This window comes from Girardinichthys multiradiatus, chromosome 19 (genome assembly GCF_021462225.1).
Source record: "Girardinichthys multiradiatus isolate DD_20200921_A chromosome 19, DD_fGirMul_XY1, whole genome shotgun sequence".
Lineage (NCBI taxonomy): Eukaryota > Metazoa > Chordata > Actinopteri > Cyprinodontiformes > Goodeidae > Girardinichthys > Girardinichthys multiradiatus.
This window is the reverse complement of record NC_061811.1, coordinates 16,186,430-16,210,714: the sequence shown is the minus strand read 5'-3', so window position 1 is coordinate 16,210,714 and position 24,285 is coordinate 16,186,430. Positions and strand designations below refer to the sequence as shown.

At 39.8% G+C, this 24,285-nt stretch overlaps 1 protein-coding gene across 2 annotated transcripts in view; it reads left to right on the top strand.

The window, feature by feature from the left end:
* The window catches only part of LOC124855325 (AT-rich interactive domain-containing protein 1B-like), a 319,405-nt gene that overhangs the window by 96,238 nt on the left and 198,882 nt on the right, over positions 1 to 24,285 (top strand). For both annotated transcript variants that reach the window (XM_047345084.1, XM_047345083.1), the window contains exon 3: positions 9,356 to 9,511. In XM_047345084.1, the coding sequence (XP_047201040.1) occupies positions 9,356 to 9,511 (156 nt within the window). The remainder of the gene's footprint in view (positions 1 to 9,355; positions 9,512 to 24,285) is intronic.

Here is a 24,285-nt window from a genome sequence, read left to right as displayed (position 1 = left end):
CTTTGATATCTGTTGTTAAGTCTGCGCTTGGATTTATCAGCTGCTGGAGATTTTAAATATGGAAAAAAAAAGTCTGTTTTTAGATGCTGTCAGTTTACAACTGGGATGGCTTTAATGTAGCTTGCTTCACATGTGCTTGTATATAAGCATTTTAAAATGATTTGAAACATTGTAACATGATGAAAATACCACCTACACGTTCTTGTTTTCTATCATTACAGTATAGAAATGAATGAATGAATATGGTATAAAACTCTTGCTCAGTTAACACATCATTGGGATCTATATCCTTCATCTAAAAGTCGTTATTTATATCTTTCCTGTGTCGCTCCGTTCTCTCCACAAATCTTTCTGCGTTGCTGTCTTTACCCGTCTCTCCCTCTCTGTCTTTATCATGTGAACCATCGTCTTATCTCCCCCTTTAAGTATCTCAGTATGTAACACCCATTCTTTATTTTTCTTCATGCCTATCTGTCCATCTCCGTCTCTCTAAACATCTTCCCTTGCCGGTGTATCATGCCAAATTTTTTGTCATACTTTTCATCCCCTGTTTTAGTTTCTGGCAGTTCAGAAGAAATTTTGTTCCTACAAATGTAGTTACATTGTCTTGCAAAAGACTTGACATCTTTTTAACTTTTTCATATTTTGTCATGTTACCATCTCAAAGTGAATTGTATTGTTTTGGATTTCAATTTGATAGGCATCGTTTTTACATATTTGTTTTTTTTTTTTTTTACAAATCTTGATCTGAAGTGTGGTGTGTATTTGCATTTCACCCCATTTACTTCAATTCCCCTTCAGCATAATAACCTAGTTGGCTTCAGAAGTCAACTTAATCTTAGAGGTGCATAATTTTTTTAGCCTGCTTCCCTGCACAAATTTATGAAGAAATGTACAGTTCATTCTAATAAATCCTAATTACAGGTCCTTCTCAAAATATTAGCATATTGTGATAAAGTTCATTATTTTCCATAATGTCATGATGAAAATTTAACATTCATATATTTTAGATTCATTGCACACTAACTGAAATATTTCAGGTCTTTTAAAATTCCTATTCAGACCTGTTCTCACTAAGCTTGAGACAATTTCAGTTTCTGGTAGAAACATATGCCCCCAAACATTTGCAGCCGTTTCAACAAAAAGACCAGGAGGGCTAAGTACAAAGGTGAGGCACAACCTTTAGATCTTTGATTGTTACAAATTTTCAAAACTGTGTGCCCTTTTCTTTCTATCCCATAAATATTCACTGCTTTGTGTTGGTCTATCATATGAAATTGTAGTAAAATACATAGAAGTTTTTGGTTTTATTGTGACAAAATGTGAAAAAGATGTGAATACATCATGTAGTAGCACTAACTCTTGCCAGTTGCCTCACTGGAATTTAAATGTTAAAAGCGATGCATCGCTGATGTGTGTGCCTGTCAGTGCTGTCAGGATGTGTGTGAATGCGTTCAGGGGTCAGTGTGATGGCACTGCTTAGCGCTCTGGTTGGCTGAGCCCATCTGTCACTCAAAATGGGGCCAACCTCTGGCCCCAGTCACTAGTCAGGCGTATCAGTGCTGTGACAGAATTATGAAGCTTTTTGGCTGTTGTTCACCAGCCCAATTGAATTACAAGCAGTGTCTTGTTCTGTGCAAGGCTTTTTAATGGCTGATTTAAGGCACTTGCACCTCACACACACCTCTTGGTTGAATGAGAGTTAGCATGACTATTTATTGCAGAAGAGAAACTTTACTGCCTGGCTTTTCATACAACTCCTGTTTTGATAGATTTTTGATTGAGTTATTCTCAGTTTGTTTGTGCTTTTTGGATCTTAATATGCCACCAAGGCTTTTGTTTTCATCACACTGTTGCGGCAGTTTATGGCGAATTATTTGCTTCACAGGACGTCTATCCTATGTCATTTCTCCCCACAGCACTTCACATCTGTTGTCGTTTCATTACAGACGTTTATTTGATACCATGTGTTTGCCAAGACACTCTGGATAAATCACACTGTTGTCTGCTTCCCTGCACCTGAGTGAAAGCAAAAAGCAGAAAAGGGTCTTATTTTCTCCCTCCTGCGCTTATTTTTATTGGCGGAGCCAGCAGCACAGCAAGTCTGTTTATCGCTAAACATATTCCCAGTCAAAGAGCATCAGGTTTCATTGAGTTGGTGTGTGCTCAACAGGTACAGTGCATTTATGCAGTCTGCCCTAGTGATCAAACAGAAGCTGCATCTGAATAACTCTTTCTTCACACCCAAAGCCACTTTGGCAGGTTGCTACTCGTTAGACCTCCAGTCTGCCTACTGCTTCTGTGCTTATTTGACTGAATGGCATGGGGTTGGTATTTTTCTCTTATATTTGTTCCTGTTTCTGTCTTATTTGATTGTCTGCATGCTATACTTCCATTTTTGCTACCCATTTCTTTTGAATGCAGACCAAACATGAACACTTTAGCTTCTCCAATAAACAGTTTAGAGAAAAATGGTGATTACACTATGAAATGAAGTCATAAGGTCTGCTTCTAGAGTTAATACATTTGATATTTAAAAAAGAGAAGCTATCAGTGGAATAATGGTAGAAAATACAGTGCATTGCAAAAGCATCAATACCCAACCTTGTAAGCAGGGTTAAAGTAACAAAAATTAACTTTAAATGAATTGAAGGTGTGAAATATTGAACATTTAAAAATTGAGTGCCATAAAAACCAACATGTGATTAATTTCACCTTTGTGAAAAGTAGAATCAGTGAATTTGGAGGGCATTAAATAATCAGAATCAGCTTTATTGCCAAGTTCGTGCATACAAACAAGGAATTTGACTCCGGTACACTTTGCTCTTTTGTTCTGTTTTTGCATTACAGAATATACAAATTTACAATTTACAATGTACAAAATACACATATCTAATAGAAAAGGTGCATTTGCAACATCTGTATGCTGTTGTTTTGTACTCTATTGAATGTTCATCAGAGAAACAGCCTGGGGGAAGAAACTGTCTTTGTGGCGGCTGGTTTTAGTGAACATTGCTCTGTAGCGGCGGCCTGAAGGTAAAAGTCTAAACAGTTTATGTGCAGGGTGTGTGGGGTCTGCAGAGATTTTGGCAGCTCTTTTCTTGACCCTAGACCTGTATAAGTCCTGGATGGAGGGAAAGTCAGCCCTGATTATTCTCTCTGCAGACCTGATTATTCGTTGCAGTCTGGACCTGTCCTGTTTTGTGGATGAGCCAAACCACACTGAGATGGATAAAGACAGTACAGACTGAATGATGGCAGTGTAGAAGATGACCAGCAGCTCCTGTGGAAGGTTGTACTTCTTGAGTTGCCTCAGGAAGTACAGTCTCTGCTGGGCCTTCTTTCGAACAGTGTCTATGTGCGAAGACCATCTCAGGTCCTCAGAGATGGTGGTTCCTAAGAACCTGAAGTGGTCCACGGCCGATACAGTGTTGTTGAGGATGGTGAGGGGGGTGTATGGGGGTGGTGTTCTCCGAATGTCCACCACCATTTCCACAGTCTTGAGTGGGTTCAGTTCAAGGTAGTTCTGACCGCACCAGTGTACCAGCCGATCCACCTGCTGTCTGCATACAGACAGCAGGTGGATCGGTAGCAGCAGCAGCCGATCCACCTCCTGTCTGTATGCAGACTCATCACCGTCCTGGATCAGTCCAATGACAGTGGTGTCATCTGCAAACTTAAGGAGTTTCATGGACGAGTCCGATGAGGTGCAGTCATTTGTGTACAGAGAGAAGAGGAGTGGGGATAGAACACACCCCTGGGGGGCACCAGTACTTATTGATCTGGATCGGGAGAAGATGCTACCCAGTCTCACCTGCTGCTGTCGGTCTGTCAGGAAGCTGTTGATCCACTGACAGGTGGAGGCTGGGAAGTTGAGCTGTGTGAGCTTCTGGTGGAGGATGTCTGGTATGATGGTGTTGAAGGCCGAGCTGAAGTCTACAAACAGGATCCTGGCGTACGTCCCTGGGTGGTCGAGGTGTTGCAGGATGAAGTGTAGACCTAAGTTAACAGCATCATCTGCTGACAAGTTTGCTCGGTAAGCAAATTGCAGGGGGTCCAGCAGGGGGCCTGTGATGTCTTTCAGGTGCTTCAACACCAGCCGCTCAAAGGATTTCATGACCACAGACGTCAGGGCTTCAGGCCTGTAGTCATTTAATCCTACGATGGTGGGTTTCTTGGGAACCGGGATGATGGTGGATCGTTTGAGGCAGGAGGGGACCTCACATTTCTCCAGTGACTTGTTGAAGATCCTTGTGAGGATCGGAGCAAGTTGATGTGCGCAGGCTTTCAGACATGATGGGGAGACGTTATCAGGTCCTACAGCTTTCTTTGTTTTCATGCGCTGAAAGAGCCTGTTTACCTCTTCCTCGGAGATCTTTAGTGCAGGCAGAGGATCTGATGGTGGGGGGTTGGTTGCTTTATGGGAGGAATTTGTTCCTGAATGGGATGTGGAGGAGATGATTTGAGGTGTGAATGACTTCTTGTCATGTCTGCAGTTGAGTGTAATTTTTGTCATGGATTCTAATTTTCACAGAGGAGGAAATAATCACATGTTGGTTTTTACGACACTCAAATTTACCATGTTCCCTGTTTCACACCTTCAATTCATTTCAAGTTAATTTTTGTTACTTTGACCCTTCATAACCTTGTCATGTTATGATTACATACTTTAAAATCTTGTATTCATGTGATTGTCCAAAACAAGGTAGCACATATTGTGGTGTTTAATAGAACATACAGTATATGTGGGTTTATAAAAACGTCTAAGAATACAAACTGTGAATGTTTGCATGTGCATTATGTCCCCTTTACTCTGAGACAAATATATAAAATCCAGTGTTTACATTCAGAAATCACCTAAATAGAGTTTTGAATATGGGAAGAAACTTGTGCCATCAGAAACTGAATTTGAATTGTTCAAACTGAATCTGTATTTGTGTAATTTGAAATTAAATGCATTGGTTTGAAAATGAATTTCACTAAACTGAAACTGAATATAATGGTTTAAAACTGAATTTGTTTGATTTGAAAATTGCTTTGCTTTGTATTGAAAATTCAGTTTGATTACTTTCACTCTCAGGTCTGAAATTCAATTTCAGTTCCAAAATTCAGTTTTTTGTGTCACACATCTGGGTTCTTGAAGCCACAGATTAATCAAACACAGATTTACTGATTCATGGATGTCATTCCCTGTTGCTGTGTCCAAATTCAGGACTGCATTCTTTTGAAGGACGCATTTGTAGGCTGATACCGTCCTGGATGAGGCGACGAATGCTGTCCAATCTCCAATGTTCCAACAAATGCGTCCTTCTTATCCCCAGATTTGAAGGATGGGTCTGGGTGTATTCTCCATGTTCCACCCTATCCCATGATTCATTGCGGGTCGAAGTAGATTGTTCAAACGGAAGTAGCAAAAGCCGGAGGAGAGAGAAAAGTTGTGAATAAAATTGGATATATTGCGCATTCTGTGAAACAACTGAACTTTTACAATGTTTTTAGACAAGAATGTAGTTGTGTAAACCTAAAATATCTGATCAGTTTATCAAGATATCGCTTAATTACACAAATGCGCCGATGTGTTCGTCCGCTGCTCCAGCAGCCGCTTGCCTCGGCAGCTGTCAGCTGACTGGGTGGTTGAGGTGCGCTAAACCCCGAGAGAACAGTTGACTGCCTGCACATTGTTTTCAAAATCCCGCTGGGTTTCCCCAATGGATAGAAGTTAGACAGATATAATTCAGTCAGATGAAATCTAATATTAATGTTTTGTTTATTTATTATAATGATAATAATAATTATTATTATGCTCTGCAAATAAACTGATTTAAACTTTGTTCCTAAAGTTAATATTTTAGTGTTTAAGTTGTTGAAAGCTTTACAAATAAATTAAACAAATGGTATTTGTCATCAATGTATTTTATCTAGTGTTTATGTCTATGAACACAAAAAAATATTTTCAACATTTTAAATGGCTGAATAATGAACAAGATCATAAAACAATAACATTTTAAAACAAAACAGCATCATAAGCCATCAGCAATATGTAACGGGGTAAATAAAAACCATGTAGTTATTTACAGTAGAGACCGCTTTATTAACCTTCAGGCTTCATTTGTTCGGCTTCACAGCTCTGTGCTTCTTGCTAACACGGTTGCTAGGCAACAGAGTTATGCTGAGGTAGAGGCAAGAGAAACGCAGACCGATGTAACACCGGCGGCACACTATGCTAATGTGGCATTTTTAGCTAATAGCTACAGGTAGCTTGTTGTTAAATGATGTTTGACCATCATTTGTTTATATGACGCTTCTTATAGATACTCATTTGACTTGGTGATTGACATCCGCCAAGCTCATGTAAGCTGCACTGCTCCAGCTCAACATGCCGTAAATGAAGTTTAATCTGATGTGAAACGTAAATCGATGAATCTGTTTGATTAATCTGTGGCTATCCTCAAGGACCCGGATGTGTGACACAAAAAACTGAATTTTGCAACTGAAATTGAATTTTAGAACTGAAAGTGAAAGTAGTCAAACTGAATTTTTAATACAATGAAATACATTTTAAAAGCAAATGAATTCAGTTTCACACCATTAAATTCAGTTTAGTAAAATTCATTTTAAAACCAATGCATTTAATTAAAAATTACACAAATACAGTCAGAGCAATTCAAATTCAGTTTCTGATGGCACAAGTTTTTTCCCATTATTGAACAAACATCATCATGCAGACCTATGAAGGTAGCAGTCGGGTCCGATATAAAGCTTTGGAGTAATTAGCAGGGTTACATTATAAAACAATATCTCAAGCTTTGGAGGAATTCTCAACCCATCATCCAATAGCTGAGGGAGCATGGCACATGGTTGCCCACCTTAACTGGCCTGGCAGGGAAAGCATTCATTGGAAAAGTAGTCAAGAGACCCATGGTAGCTTTGGAACTGCAGAGAGCCACATCTCAGATGGGGGAATGTTTTACCAGGACAACTGTTTTTCAAATCTGGTCATTATGGAACAGTACCGTGAAAAAATAAATTACTGTTTAAAGAAAGCTTTAATTAGTCCCATAAACTTTTGTCCACAAGCCATTTAAGAGAGACGGCAAACATGGAAGAAGGTTTTGTGGTCAGATGAAGTTAAATTGAAGTTTCTGGCCAGCTTACGTATCACCATGTCTGTCAAATGGCAAACCTTGCACTTCAACCTAAAAAACATCCTTACCATGGTGATACATGGTAGTGGCAGCATGATGCTATGGGATGGTCTTCTTCAATAGGTATAAGAAAACCGATCAGAGTTGATATTAAAAGGGATAGGGCTATACATCCGGCAGTCCTGGAAGGAAATCTGTTAGAGGCTGCACAAGACGTACAACTGGGGCGGAGGTTTACCAGCAAGACAGCAATCTTAAACATACAGCCACAGCTACAATATATGGTTTAGACCAAAGCATATACATGACTTAAATGTCCCAGTCAAAGTTCAGAGGTAAATGCATTTGAGAATCTTTGGCAAGACTTGAAAATGATGCTCACAGTGCTTTCGACTGACAGAGCATGAGCTATTTTGCAAAGTATGGGAACCCGAATCACTGTACAAAGCTGGTAGAGACAGACCCTAGAAGGCTGTAACTGGAGGAAAAGATGAGAACAGTGGTAATCCTGATGAAACCCACCGTGTTACACCAGACTGTCAACATTAATAACTGGACAGTTATGCTTCACTTTTACTGGCGGAGCTTCGATACAAGTCTAATGATACGCATATGTGAGAGAGTTTATCTTTCTGCATTCAGTCAAGTATTAAATCATCAAACAGTAGCTTAGTAAATGTGTGTATGGAGTTCTGTCTGCTGGTAATGAATCCAGTGGTGCTGCTGGCATGGGTAGGGCCATGCTATTAACCTCTCTGCCAGCCGGACAGATCTCACCTTGTCTGTCGGTCTCATCGGCCTAATGACAGACTCTCTCACTGTAAGCTCCACTAATGCACACACACCTACACACACAGAGAGACACACGTACAAACCTGTCCTCTCTAATCAAATTCCCACTGAAGTGAAAAGTATTCAACACTGTCCAATCACTGCTATTGAGAAAGTCAAAAGTATTGAGAGAATATTTCTTTTCTTACAGCCCAGTCAATGTAAGCCACTCTTCAACACCTGTTTTAGCTGTATTAATCTCCACTGGTACTCTGCTGTCACCAGATCAGATTTCGCTCTGTTCTCCACCAGCCTTGAGTTTCATCACGACTTTTATGTTAGAGGGGTTTTTCTCTCATAAAGCTTCTGCTCCGACTGCATGCTCTTATCTGACAAAGCTGTATAGTGTGGTAGTTATGTTATGTCAGACGGGCCCCGTAACACCATCATTTGAAATATAAATCAAGCTAAGTTTAAGAGTTTTGCTTTGCTCGAGAAGATTTAAGGGGACATCTTAAAGTTAATCACTGGAAGTGGACAAGCTTGACAGATGCCCTAAATGAAGGCCAGGTGTAGGTTTAATGAGTTTGTGGCAGAGCAACAAGATGTGATGAGAAGGAAATATGACATTAAAATTGCTGTCAGTAATTGTAAATGTTGTTTAATAATCTGTTGGCTGTTAGTGTAAATGTGTATGTGTGACTGTGTGAATAAGGAGTCGACGCAGCAGTTAGGAGCACCTGGTGCTTGCTGTAGTCATAACAAACAACACGAAGGGATTAAGACTACATTTGTATTTGTGCCAGCTTGTTACATTCAATCCTTGTTCGCTTTTTCTCTAAAAAGCACCATGTAATGCAGCATTTCCTCTTGGCATTACTTTGCCCTTATGAGTTGGTTTTTCTTTTTTTGTTCTGCCCTGGAATGCTACCACTCATCCATGTGTCCCTCATTAAGGTTACGGCCTGGGACGGGCCTACTGTAATATCCACCACTTCTCAACTCATCTGTGAGCTGACTGAGTCAGAGATAATGTAAAGAGGTGGATGCATTTGGCAAACTAGAAGACATAAAGTTAGAGGTGTCTGCAGCCTGAATTCATCAGGCGGAGGACTGTTGGGAGACTGCTGTTTGCTCTTGATCTCTCTAAGAGCCTGCAGATGGGGGACATGGTCATAATAAGATTTTTTTTTTTTGCATAGGTTTTGTATGCCTTTTTTCTTTTTTTATTTATATGCCAAAAGCAGTCTTCTAACAGGTTAGAAACTCCTTTTATGAGATTGATGACTACAGATCCTACTCCTATCTTCTCAGATTGTGAAGTTAGAGTTGTGACGTTCAAGAACAGTTGAATCCAAACACTGGCTCTGTAACACAAACAACTGAATCACAGTTGCTGCAACATCTCCCATCTAATCAGCTTGATTTTCATTTTTCAGCAGGTTGCGCCATATGCCCAGCAGTCAATGGGGGGATTCAGCAGGGAGCAGCAGGGAGGGCAGCAAGCAACCCCTCCGTACTTCAGTCCTCCTCAGCAGACTCCCACAGGTCCATCCCAGAGTTCCTACCTGCAATCTCGACCACCACCGCAGCAGGTACTGTCACTCACCTACAGACTGCACCTTCCTTTCTAAGACAAAGATGCATGCAGGAGTTTCTTGCTAAAATATTTCCTTCCTGTGCTGTTCCCAAATAATTAAAGGAAGTATTTAAGAAACCACAATTTTCTCCAGCTCTATAAAGCATTGATTAGCACAGCACTGCCCCCTTCAAAATAAAAACACATCCTCTTTGATTTATGAAAGAAGTTGACAGAAACTGGCATTAGCACTAATCTATTCTACTATTACCTTTGAACATAAATTCATATTTATATTTCTTATGGGGTAATTAATTTTCTAAACAACTGACATCAGTCTTTTGTGTTTTGAAGTGAATGTTCTGAAATAGACCATGTTAAATGTTCATGTGTTTAATTAGGCTTGAGGATATTAGTTTGAATCTATAACCTACAGTAATCGAGTGTTAGAGAAAGACTAGAATGCATGTTTCCATTGTGAGATTGTCAGTTTCAGTCATTAGAAACTGGAGACTTGACTTGGACTTGCTGGTTCAGTATTGGAAAAATTGACATAGACTGGGTAAAATCACTATAGATGATCTCTGGGACAAATAGTTGTAATAATGTAATAATTAGTATATTCTAATATTTGTAGCAGTAGGTGTACATTTTTCCTTTTCTGTATTAAATAAAAGCAATTAGATCATCTCAAACAATTGTTGTTTATTTTGTGGAAATACCATAAACTGGGGTATATTCCACTCAATGTTATCATACTATGTTGACGCCTTACACCTGGCCTAACCCAAACACTTAAAGGGGACATATCATCCCTCCTTTTCACACTTAAATCATTCAGTTGTGGTCTATATACAGTGGAACTGCAATGCTTTGGTCTGAACTCCACGTTATTGTAGCTCCACAGGCTTCCTCTCGGTGTGCTTCTTTAAATGCTATTGACACACTTCACACTTCGCCCCCCACAAGTTCAAAAAGCGCTGCATTTTACTCCTTCGGCCATTTTTGTAGTTTGATAACAATTATCTAGCACCTCAGAAACAAGACAAAACGGCAAAAACAATACAAAACTGTTTATGTAATAATACTATTAAAACATGCAGTACGGTTATGTCTTCAAGGAGCTAAAAGCAGCACACAGCACTAACATAAGTAGAAGGCATGATGCTACTGCTATCAAAACAATGGCCAGGACGTCATATCAACACATAATAAATTCATGTCTAAAATAAATGTTGTCATTTCAGCGTTATTTGCAGCTAATTGCTTTGCACGGTTGCTTGTGTGTTGCCCTGCGATGGACTGGCGACTTGTCCAGGGCGTACCCTGCCTTTCGCCCATAGACTGCTGGAGATAGGCACCAGCTCCCCCGCGACCCACTATGGAATAAGTGGTAGAAAATGACTGACTGACTGCTTTGCTGTGTCCGTTGTTTTCAATGGACAGAAGGAACTGACCCCTTAATCAGATGACGTCTTTCAGCAAATCCTTTTTGATACTGGCTGGGGGTGTTGAAGGCACTCGTCCTTGAAGTGGGGGAAATAGGAATTTCCCCACTGATGTGGAAACATCTCCATTAAAAAATAAAATTTGGACTACAAAATCGCTGCGAGAAATAGATATAGTGGATACGCGAAATTGATCAGCCGGAAGTCCATGACTTTATTTAGCTGTTCCGCAGCACATACTGTGACGTAACAGATAATAGAGAAATCTGAATGGACTGAAAAATACACTGCTCAAAAAAATAAAGGGAACACTCAAATAACACATCTGAATGAATTAATGAAATATTCTCATTGAATACTTTGTTCTGTACAAAGTTGAATGTGCTGACAACAAAATTACACAAAAATCATCAATGGAAATCAAATTTATTAACCAATGGAGGCCTGGATTTGGAGTCACACACAAAATTAAAGTGGTAAAACACTACAGGCTGATCCAACTTTGATGTAATGTCCTTAAAACAAGTCAAAATGAGGCTCAGTATTGTGTGTGGCCTCCACGTGCCTGTATGACCTCCCTACAACGCCTGGGCATGCTCCTGATGAGACGGCGAATGGTCTCCTGAGGGATCTCCTTCCAGACCTGGACTAAAGCAACCGCCAACTCCTGGACAGTCTGTGGTGCAACGTGACATTGGTGGATGGAGCGAGACATGATGTCCCAGATGTGCTCAATCAGATTCAGGTCTGGGGAACGGGCGGGCCAGTCCATAGCTTCAATGTCTTCATCTTGCAGGAACTGCTGACACACTCCAGCCACATGAGGTCTAGCATTGTCCTTCATTAGGAGGAACCCAGGGCCAACCGCACCAGCATATGGTCTCACAAGGGGTCTGAGGATCTCATCTTGGTACCTAATGGCAGTCAGGCTACCTCTGGCAAGCACATGGAGGGATGTGCGGCCCTTCAAAGAAATGCCGCCCCACACCATTACTGACCCACTGCCAAACCGGTCATGCTGAAGGATGTTGCAGGCAGCAGATCGCTCTCCACGGTGTCTCCAGACTCTGTCACATGTGCTCAGTGTGAACCTGCTTTCATCTGTGAAGAGCACAGGGCACCAGCGGCGAATTTGCCAATCCTGGTGTTCTCTAGCAAATGCCAAGCATCCTGCACGGCGTTGGGCTGTGAGCACAACCCCTATTTGTGGACGTCGGGCCCTCATACCATCCTCATGGAGTCGGTTTCTAACCGTTTGTGCCGACACATGCACATTTGTGGCCTGCTGGAGGTCATTTTGCAGGGCTCTGGCAGTGCTCCTCATGTTCCTCCTTGCACAAAGGTGGAGGTAGCGGTCCTGCTGCTGGGTTGTTGCCCTACTACGGGCTCCTCCACATCTCCTGGTGTACTGGCCTGTCTCCTGGTAGCACCTCCAGGCTCTGGACTCTACGCTGACAGACACAGCAAACCTTCTTGCCACAGCTCGCATTGATGTGCCATCCTGGATGAGCTGCACTACCTGAGCCACTTGTGTGGGTCTCATGCTACCACGAGTGTGAAAGCACCACCAACATTCAAAAGTGACGAAAACATCAGCCAGAAAGCATAGGTACTGAGAAGTGATCTGTGGTCACCACCTGCAGAACCACTCCTTTATTGAGTGTCTTGCTAATCACCAAAGATTTCCCCCTGTTGTCTATTCCATTTGCACAACATCATGTGAAATTGATTGTCAATCAGTGTTGCTTCCTAAGTGGACAGTTTGATTTCACAGAAGTTTGATTTACTTGGAGTTACATTGTGTTGTTTAAGTGTTCCCTTAATTTTTTTGAGCAGTGTATGACCCACACAGAAAATAAAGATATCTCCGCAACACCTGGAGACTAAATTCAACTTTTCTGCACTCCTACAGACTCCCAAGTACACAACAAAATGTATTTAAAGGCTAAAAAGGTGGATTTTGCATGATATATCCCCTTTAAATGTCTTATTTGGGCTCATTAGGACTAAGCTTTTTTTCTAAGAAGACTGCTGGTCTTGACAAGGTTGATGTTTGCACCTAAAAGGGACAAACAAAAGCAAAAATTAACATGCACACCTTTTAGATACATTGCATTTGTATGCATTACATGCTCACATCCAAACCTGTCCTAGTGCGGTCACACATGTTGAAACTTTTGTATGCACAAAACCCAATTCTCAGAACAACAAAGGGTTTGTACTGGAATTCTAATTTCCCCTCGGGTATCAATAAAGTATCTTTGAATTGAATTCAATTTAATTGAATTGGAGTGCAGATATGAATCGAGACTTCCTTCCAAGTTTCCAGCTGCTTTTCTGCAAATCATTTCCACCCTGTAGCTGAGGTTCAAGGAGTTGTGTTTTTGGAGTTAAGTGAAGGCTGCCAATGTGTTTCTCATCCACTCTTAAGCATGAGGGATCTGTCCGGCTGTATGGAACGACTGTGAGCCATAGCCCTGCACAGATGGGAACAGAATGAAACAAGAGAAAGACATGAGCAAGATCAGAAACACTGCAACAGATTTAGGCGTGAAAGAAGAGATCAGATTTTATTCTGGCAAGAGGACAATTATGCTTGATAAACCTCGATAATGCCAATCGGTATCAGTCCACATCTCTTCCTTCTGCACTATGTTGCAAACAAATGAAGACTATCGGTATGCAACTAAACAAGAGGGGTAAGACATTTATAGCTACCACGCAATAACATCCAGATTTCTCAAAAATTTATTTTATTTTGTAACGGTTTATAATTTGATCAAAATAACCTTTTAAATTGCATATAGATCAGTACAAGTATTACATTTTTTAAGCATGTTACAGAATGCAAGACAAACAAAAGAGAAGCATTTACCCTATATGCCTTCCTCCAGACAGGATGTATATAGTATCATCACGTTAACTACTTGAGATTTAATTTTAATGTGGAAAAAATGTCTCGTAAACAACTCTTAATTCAACAGACTGCATCAGTTGAACTTGATTCCAGGAAATCTATTGTCTTGTTAGTCGATATAAAATAAATGGTTACCTTTCTAACACTCCTTATTGCTGCAGATTTGCTTAACAGTAAAAGTAACTTTGTGTACAAACCAAAAATTCTGTACGCTCTGAGCATGTGAAACCAAAGTCCAGTACATGACATATCAGGGATCAGGTACTTTTATTAGAAGGTCCATCCTTGCAGTACACTGCTGCATGTTCAGTTATTGTCCCAAATGTCTTTTTTGTTATCCCAGATGCTAAAAACATGCATTTAAAGTTTTTGCAGATTTATTTAAAATATCTACCAGCTGATGCTATCTGGCAATAGGCACTGATACTCTAATTAACCAAGAGGTAAATAAACCCCTTATTCATACAAACTGCAGTGTTCACTCACACAAACAGCTGTGCAGAAAGACGTGATCACAAAGGCAGATTGTCACAAAAAGGAAACTGTAAATCTTAGCATCGTAATTTACATACTGTTTCAGCCAATGTGGTTTTGTCTCTTACTCTTGTTTCCTTACTTAGCACACACACACACACACGCACGCCTGGAATGGTTTGGATCCATGGCCACATTGACATTTTCCAATAGTAATGGTGTGTTTTCGGCATCGCTGATGATATGGTGGTAGTTGACCCACACTGACATGTATACACCAGGTAGTTCAGCTAGAACACACTGATTGGCCCAAGTCTCATTTCACCTTTGCTGATAGGTTCCTGATTGGTTACTATGCCAACGTCTGGGGTGACCAAAGAGCGGACTTCATGTTGTTTCTCATTGTAATGCATGCACAGAATTTTATATTTCAATCAACGTGCATATTTGCATAAGTGCTGCATCCTGCTGTCTTTACCTATAATCAAGAAATCCTTCCTACGGTATGTGTTACAGCTATAAAGCATTTTATGCCCCAGCAGCACAGCAGGGGATATGTGTGAACTCCTAGCTTCTATCTGCACACCAGGACAATATAGAGTCAATAAATTCACACCTTTTTATCAGCTAATAAGCCTCTAGCTTTTATACTTTTCATTTTTATACGAGTTAACGGCTCAACAATCAGCAGTCCACTTCACAGTAAAGTTAATGTACACTTTGTAAAAAATTGAAATATAGGCAACAATACTTTTGAAAAAGGGTAAAATGCCTAATATTTTCCCTGTAAATCCAGCCTAAGCTTTGATTCCAATTCTGAAATGATGAATAATACATATTATCAATAAATAGAAAGCGACATTTTACACATGATAAGCATGCCTGTATGATGGCTTTGGGACATTAAGGTTGTACATTCTCCATTCAGTGAGGGTTTCAGAGTAAGAAATAAATACTAGAAAATATCACAATGAATTTAAATAACAAAGAAGCTCAGTGCTTGCTTTTGATTTAGCATCTAAGAGGTAAACATGTCTGAAAATTAAACTTGCACAGCAGAGTTGGGCACGATTACAAAAAGATGATTTTTTTGTATGCTTTGAGCTTTGTGTTATTACTTTCATTTTTCTGTTCTGAGCGAGTGTGTTCATATCCTTCAGCGTCTATACGTGTGTCTGCTTGTGTCTGCGTGTTCTCTAATCAGGCAGGCGTGGTGCTGCAATTCTGAGCTGTGAAAAGGTCAAACAGTGACCTTTGTCTGTGATTTCTGGACCAAAATGAAACATGATGTGAGCCGCACCGAACGGATTACATGCACGCACCCGTGCACAATTGCAAGCACACGTCAGATTACGATGTCATTGTGGTTTTGACCCCTGTTTTCTGACCCTGCATTACTCTGAGAAATCCAAGCTGAAAAGTTCTTTATTTTGTTCTCCTGGTGTTCTCAGCAGTTCGTTTTCCCGCTACTCCACTCCCATTAACCCTAGCCAGAGGACATCCTCTCGCTGATGGAACCATTCCAGCTGCCTTTGACACAGAGTTTGCTGTGCAACAACTGCTATTAGTTGGTTTTTGTAACGAAATGGAGCAAAAATGTCTTCCTTCTTTGAGTCTGTTGCCCTCTCATGACCTCACTTGATTGCAAGGAGGAAAGCAGAATAAAAAATACATTTTCCAAGACATCAGCAATCATACAGAAAATAAAAATATATGTAACACCACTTTGGGGAAGAGGCTGGTGAATCGCTGGTGGATTTTAAAGGTCTTGGATATTTGAAAGAAGCAGATTTTTTTTTTTTTACTGGTGACTGAGAAACAGAGTGGTATGTAGTTATATTTAAATAACTGGCGCTTTCTAACTACAGTGCTGTGAAAAATCACTTGCTCCCTACAGACGTCATACTCCATTACAAATCATAGTTCTGTTGAAAGTAAATTCTGTTGGGATATTTATATACACTGGATAAAAGCAGTCAAATTTGCTTCTAACCTTTGAGCCAGTTTAATAATAAGTCCAGGCCAACAGCTTAAATGCCTAACAATTTACCAGATAGCCCAATGGTAACCTAAAAGTGGTACAGGGCCAGTCAGTCAGTCATTTTCTACTGCTTATTCCATAGTGGGTCGCGGGGAAGCTGGTGCCTATCTTCAGCAGTCTATGGGCGAGAGGCGGGGTACACCCTGGACAGGTCACCAGTTCATCGCAGGGCAACACACAAACACACACTCATTCATACACCTAAGGGCAATTTAGAGTGACCAATTAACCTAACAGGCATGTCTTTGGACTGTGGGAGGAAGCCGGAGTACCCGGTGAGAACCCACGCATGCACAGGAAGAACATGCAAACTCCATGCAGAAAGACCCAGGCCGGGAATCAAACCCAGGACCTTCTTGCTGCAAGGCAACAGTGCTACCAACTGCGCCACTGTGCAGCCCTATAGGTACAGGGCCATTAAAACGCATTTGCCCTATTACAGATTTCTGCAGTTATTATTATTATAATTTTTTTTGAGTCTTTCACATCACCACAGATGAATTTTGGCCAACTCTTCTTTGAAGAAATGTTTTAACTCTGCAATTTTTAGGGCTTTTAAGCATAAACGACTTGTTTAAGATCATGTTACAGCATCTCAAATTGATATAGTCCAGGCTTTGACTAGGCCAATCAAACACATTGACCTTTTTTTGTTTCTTTTTTGTTTTTTTGGGACTAATTGGTGCACATCGAATCATTGTCCTGCTGTATAACCAAACTGAGCTTGAGCTTAAGTTCCCCAACTAAGGGGCAGACATTCTCCATAGGGATTTTTTAGCAGAGAGCAGATTTCATGGTTCCAACAAGTAGGGCAATTTGATAGTTGGGCAACCCCGGGAAGATTAAACTCTCTTTTCTTAATTTGTGGTCAGTAGGTCTTACTATGGTTCATTGAAGTCCCAAGGCTTTAAAACTGAATCTCTTAACTCTTTCCAGGCTACAGATGCCTATTACCCTGTTTCTTATCTGTTGTTGAATTTCTGTCGATCGGGACATGATGTGTTGCTTTTTAAAGTAATTTGGGCTACTTTGTGTTGACAGGCAGGTTGTTCTAAAGGGATTTCTTAAGCTTCAGCTGAAATGATTCTGTAGATCAGGCAGTAATCCGTCTTTGCTATAGCAAGTGAAATTGAACCAAAAAATGGGGTTAAACACATTTTACTTTTGCACAGCAGTGTTACAGTCTACTGTTGAGTCTTTAAACTTGCAATTAAACTCATGTATAATTTATGTTATGACTAAACTGACTGAATACTAATATTTATGATAAGACACAGAAATAGATAGAAACTGCTCCTTTTTTATTTAAAAGACTACCAATAGGGATTTTAATTGATAGGGGAATAATGTCCTTATTTGTGAGAGGGGTATAATTCCAGGAAGAGGATATTTTATGGTGTATACATCATATAGCAGTGGGTGAGAGCAGGCTCTGTAGATGAAGAGAGAAGGTGAAAAGCGACTCTGGCCACCCGCCAGACCTAAACTCATAATGTTGTTCTGTCTTTGATCAGCTTTTCCTTGGAGCACACACCATTTAATTTTCACTGAGAAACAGTGTGTTAAATTGATGTTTATAGACTCATAACGTTTAACAGAATTTAGCCGCAACTTGTTTTAGTGTTCTTGAGAATCTGTGGTATATCAAGTGCTGGATTCAAGTGAGGTTTGAACTTGACTGCTGGTCTTTGGATAAAAAAACAGTCAGCTCTTTTTCAAAATCCTTTTTTCACTTTCCTCTGTGTGAAACCGATCCCAATTGCTCTATTGACTTTTACCATTTCCTCTTCCTGTATGAGAATGGGCCCTGGGGACCAGTGCTTTAACATAGATGAACTCTGAGCTGATTGGAGGGGACATGCTCACTTTACAGGGACTTGGGCAGATAGAAGCAGATTCCCTGAGGTGACGTGCTGCAATGTTTTAACTGGTGTCAGCTGACAAGAAAACCAGACAACGCAATATTATTAGTACAGCACCATTCATGCACACGTAAATCTACGTGCTTTGCAGGACAATAACAACTTTTTTCTGATCTTATAAAGCAAAAAACGTGTTAAATAAACAAATAGTACTTTGTGTTTTACCTAAAATTTGAAATTTTACAAAGATTTTAATTTGTCAGCATCTTTTGTCAAGTGCCTTGCGTTACTGAAAATTTCACTCTAAAAATTGAGAGAGCTGTCTCTCTGCATTAATTAGGAATTAAAGGGTTAGTGTCTTTTTAATGACACGTTAATTTTCTCATTTTTATCCTGCTATTGTAGGATTGCAACAATATGAAAATGTTGCATTGTGATTAGGGTGGTCAAATTCTTCACGGTTGTCAAAATCATCATGCTTTTGTAAAAATGAAATCTGGAAAAAGGTTTTTTCCATATTTGACATTGCTGTAGAACAAATATGAACTCAGTTTTCCTGCAGCATAAATGGCCTCAACATTGTTAGTAGTATTAATATTGTTAGTAGTAGTCACATATTGACTCTCATAAACACACATACTGGGATGTCCCTATTCATTTTTAACTTTAAAGTTTTATCTTTACAGTGAGATCCTGTTCATCAGTGATTTACCTTTTTATAAAAGTAAAATGAAGAAATACAGAATAATAATAATAAATTTAATTCCAAAATATGCAAAATTTGCTAATTGGTGCATTTTTGAGCAGGGTTATTGGTTCCTGAAAAAATAAACCTATGCCTATCAAAATAGAAATGTATTTATTGAACATGAACTGTTCCAAATCTGTCTGTCAGCATCACTTATGGCATTTCCAGTATTTCTAAAGTTTAATACAAACAGCGATTAACAAAGTGATGAAATTTAGTAACTGCACTTAAATAAACCAAGCCACAAATTACAGTCTACAAACACAATGCACCCAGCATTTTATCAGCCCTAAAACATGTTGTTGGAAGAGTGCAATATAGATGTTAAAGGCTCTTACTGTGTAGATTTTAAAGAAGTTGTGTCTTACTTCATCTGCTGTGTTGGTGCTTTTGACAAAGTAGGCACTTGTCAATCACCTTGGTGAAAACCTTGGATTAATTATTTGGCTGTCCTGCTGAATGTAGAAAGAACATTGGCTAAAATGCTGATGGTCCAAGCTGGTAACAAGTGGAACTTGCTTACTTAGTATTAGCTGGATAGAGGCTGCTGGAAATAATTACTTTCCCTTTGCTTGAGGTGAGGACAAAAACACCTTCAGTAGCATTTTCCCCCTAAGAACTCTTCTGTTTTTGCTTTTTTCATCATGCTTAAATGTTTAGATGATCAAACAATTTAAATATCGAAGATAACCTGAGTGATTGCAACAAGCAATTTTTAGTTGATGGTTTAATTATGGAGGGCAAAAAGCGGTCAGAACCAACTTGGTCATATGTGAGAATATATTGAATCGCTTTGTTAAATAATAAAGTGACTTTGGTTAAGCACATTATTTTTTAGTTTCATTGGACACACATATTTGGACATATATAATTACAAGATCACTTAAATAGCAGCTTTCTGTCAAGACGAAGTAGACTAAATAATTTATAAAAGCAATACATAAACTTAGAGTAGTTGCTATGTCTCAGTTTGGAAAGGGGTAGAAAATCATCTATTAGGCTTTTAGACTCCAGTGAACCACAATAAAAGCCATTATCCACAAATGGAGAAAAAATGCAACAGTGGAAAACCTCCTCAGGAATGGCCAGCCTACAAAATGTACTGCAACCACACATCCAGGAGGTCACCGAAGAACTCTAGAAAATCTAAAGCTCTGCAGGCCTCACTTGCCTCAACTAATGTCAGTTTTTATGATTTAAGAATAAGAGCTAGACTGTGCAGAAATGCCATCCTTGGCAGAGCTCCAAGGCCAAAACCGCTGCTGACACTGCTACCTAAACAAACAAATACTCGTCTCAAATCTGCATTGCTTCTTCAGGACCAGTAGGACTTCTTGCAATTGATTTGATCATTACCAATTATCATAATGCTTGATGGCTGATGTTGCTGCTAAGAGTGGCAAAACCAGTTATTAGGTTCACATGTAATTACTCTTTCAGATGGGGCTAGGCTGGTTTGGATAGCTTTTTTCCCTTACTAAATGAAAACATGATTCAATTCAATTCCGTTTTATTTATATAGCGCCAATTCACAACACATGTTGTCTCAAGGCACTTCACAACAGTCAGGTACATACATTCCAATTAGTCCTAACCATTGACCAGTGCAGTCAGATTCAGTTATTTATTCAAATTGGATTAAAAACAATTCTGTCTAAGGAAACCCAGCAGATTGCATCCAGTCAGTGACTTGCTGCATTCACTCCTCCTGGATGAGCATGTAGAGACAGTGGACAGTCACTGGCGTTGACTTTGCAGCAATCCCTCATACTGAGCATGCATGTAGCGACAGTGGAGAGGAAAAACTCCCTTTTAACAGGAAGAAACCTCCAGCAGAACCAGGCTCAGTGTGAGCGGCCATCTGCCACGACCGACTGGGGGTTTGAGAGAACAGAGCAGAGACACAAAAAGAACAAAGAAGCACTGATCCAGGAGTACTTTCTATGGGAAGGAAAAGTAAATGTTAATGGATGTAGCTCCTTTAGTCTTTTCACCTAGAAAGAAAGAACAGATAAACTCTGAGCCAGTTTTCAAGGTTAGAGTCTGAAAAAGAGCACATATAATTAGTTACAGTTAAGCTCAGTCAATCGCCATGTCTAGGAGAGAGAAAGGGTTAAATACTGAAAGACAGGGCCATGTGGATCATTGGTAGAGGGTGAGCATTAAGTTGTTGCCAGCAGAAGCTCAGACGATGCCCCTCTCCAGAAAGGTGTCACAGGTAGACACCGAGCCAGGCCAGGTGTAGCTTCTAGGAAGAGAAAAGAGAGAACAAGGTTAAAAGCTGAAATAACAGCAAATATTGCAAAATTGGAGAGTAGTGTGAGAATGTAGTGAAGAGGGTGAAAGTGGTCATTATGTCCTCCAGAAGCCTAAGCCTATAGCAGCATAACTACACAGATAGTTTCAGTTCAGATTATTTAGTTAAACGGCGCTTATTTTCAACAATGTCGACTCAAGGAACCCCACAAAGGGTCCCACCGATGGTCATTGTTATACTAAAAACCACAAGGATTGGGATACCTCCCTCTGTCAGACTGATTATAACCATTGGAAAAGAGAGGGGGTCATACAGGTAGCAGAAATGGAGGGTGTGTTTGCACCTCAACCATAACTGAGCCGGTTTACGCTAAACCTGACTCCCCCTTACTCCAACCAACAGGGAGGGAAGAAGACGGAGGTAAAAAATAAGGAAGATAGCTCAGGATAAACTAAGCCACTCTAACTATAAGCTTTATCAAAAAGGAAAGTTTTAAGCCTAGCCTTAAAAGTAGACAGGGTGTCTGCCTCAAGGACTTAAACTGGGAGCTGGTTCCACAGGAGAGGAGCCTGATAACTAAAGGATCTGCCTCCCTACTGCCTTCTACTTCTAGAGACTCTAGGAACCACCAGTAAACCTGCAGTCTGAGAACGAAGTGCTCTGTTAGGAACATATGGAACAATCAGATCTCTGATGTATGATGGAGCTAGATCATTAAGGGCTTTATATGTGAGAAGGAGAATTTTAAATTCTATTCTGGATTTAACAGGGAGCCAATGAAGGGAAGCTAAAATAGGAGAAATATGATCTCTCTTTTTAATTTTCATCAGAACTCTTGCTGCAGCATTTTGAATCAGCTGAAGGCTTTTAACTGCATTTTGTGGACATCCTGATTGTAAAGAATTACAATACTCCAGCCTTGAAGTAACAAATGCATTGACTAGTTTTTCAGCGTCACTCCTGGATAGGATATTTCTAATTTTGGCAATGTTCCGGAGATGAAAGAAGGAAATCCTAGAAACCTGTTTAATATGGGATTTAAATGACATGTCCTGGTCAAAAATAAACACCAAAGTTTTTTACTTTATTATCGGAGGTCAATTTAATGCCATCCAGGTTAAGTGATAGACTAAGCAGTTTCTTTTTTAAAGACTCCGGTCCAAAGACGACAACTTCTGTCTTGTCTGAATTTAGAAGCAAAAAATTTAAAGTCATCCAAGTTTTTATATCTTCAAGACATGCTTGTAGTCTATCTAACTGGTTGGGCTCATCAGGATTTATGGATAAGTAAAGCTGAGTATCATCAGCGTAACAGTGAAAATTTATCCTATGCTGCCTGATAATTTGACCTATTGGAAGCATATATATAGTAAAGAGAATTGGCCCAAGTACTGAACCCTGTGGTACTCCACAATTAACCCTGGAGTTTAAAGATGATTTATCATTTACATGAACAAACTGGAATCTGTCAGACAGATAAGATTTAAACCAGCCTAGCGCTGTTCCTCTGATCCCTACAGCATATTCCAGCCTTTTTAAGAGAATATTATGGTCGACTGTATCAAATGCAGCACTGAGATCTAACAGAACCAGAACAGACACAAGTCCATTATCTGAGGCCATAAGAATATCATTATAGACTTTCAGCAGAGCTGTTTCAGTACTATGATGAGCTCTGAAGCCTGACTAAAACTCTTCAAACAGGTCATTGCTGTGTAAATGCTCACACATTTGATTAGCAACTATTTTCTCAAGAATTTTAGATAAGAATGGAAGATTGGATATAGGTCTGTAATTTTTCAATTCATTCCAATTAAGTGAAGGTTTCTTAAGTAAAGGTTTAATTACAGCTACCTTAAAAGCTTGTGGTACATATCCATTTACTAAAGATAGATTAATCATATCTAAAATGGGGCTGGTAATCAGAGGGAACACTTCCTTAAATAATTTGGTTGGGATTGGGTCTAACATACAAGTTAAAGGTTTAGATGAAGCTAATATTTCTGATAACTCAGGAAGCTCCACTGGATCAAAGCAGTCCAAACACAAATCAGGTTCTACAGTTATTTCCAATGTTGTCTCACTTGCTGAGGATGAAGTAATCATCTTCAGGAGTATGTCAAAGATTTTATTTTTAATAGAATCAATTTTATTTAAGAAGAATCCCACAAAGTCATGACTGCTAAGAGCTAAGGGAATGGATGGCTCAACAGAGCTATGACTCTGTGTAAGTTTAGCAACTGTACTAAAGAGAAACCTAGGATTATTCTTGTTCTCTTCTATTAATGATGAGAAATAAGCTGTTCTGGCTTGGTGAAGTGTCTTTTTATACAACAGTAGGCTATTTTTCCAGATTAAGTAGGAATCCTCTAGGTGTGTAGAGCGCCATTTTCTCTCCAATTTTCTGACATTGTGCTTTAAAGTACGCAGATCTAAATTAAACCAAGGAGCCTGCCTCCTATGATGATCTTAAATATTTAAGCTTTTTTGCCTTAAGGTGGCTGTAATATCTCTACTTTACTTTCTGATTCCTGGTTGCATCTGTTTATGCCCCTGAAATGTTTGATGGACATTCAGAAAGATTTTATTATTCACCAAAGAAAGTTATTAAAATTATTAATTGGTAAAACAAGTTATCACTTAATTTCTATGCTGTTGTCAAAAAAAATCTAATCTATTACTTTTTTATTGCAATCACTAATGGATGTAAAGACTATCAAATGCCTACATTTTAGTGCACGAGTTGCATGGATTCTGTAACATTCATTACTTCTCATGTTATTTCCCATTTCTTGTCTGTCACCTCTCAGCCCCCCAACCGGCTGCAGCAGCAGGTCTTTTTCCTCTCGCCCCTTATCCAGCCACCCCCCCACCCCCGCTTTTAATCACACCAGGTTAATTAAAAGGCCATCGTGCCTTTCTGCGGCCTGCCCCTCTGGCTTTATTACCCCCTCATCGTATACTGGCTCTGCTGCCTCAGCCACCCCCGGACACCCCTCATCACACAGACACTTACACAGGGAGCTCACCTTGGCAATGGCAG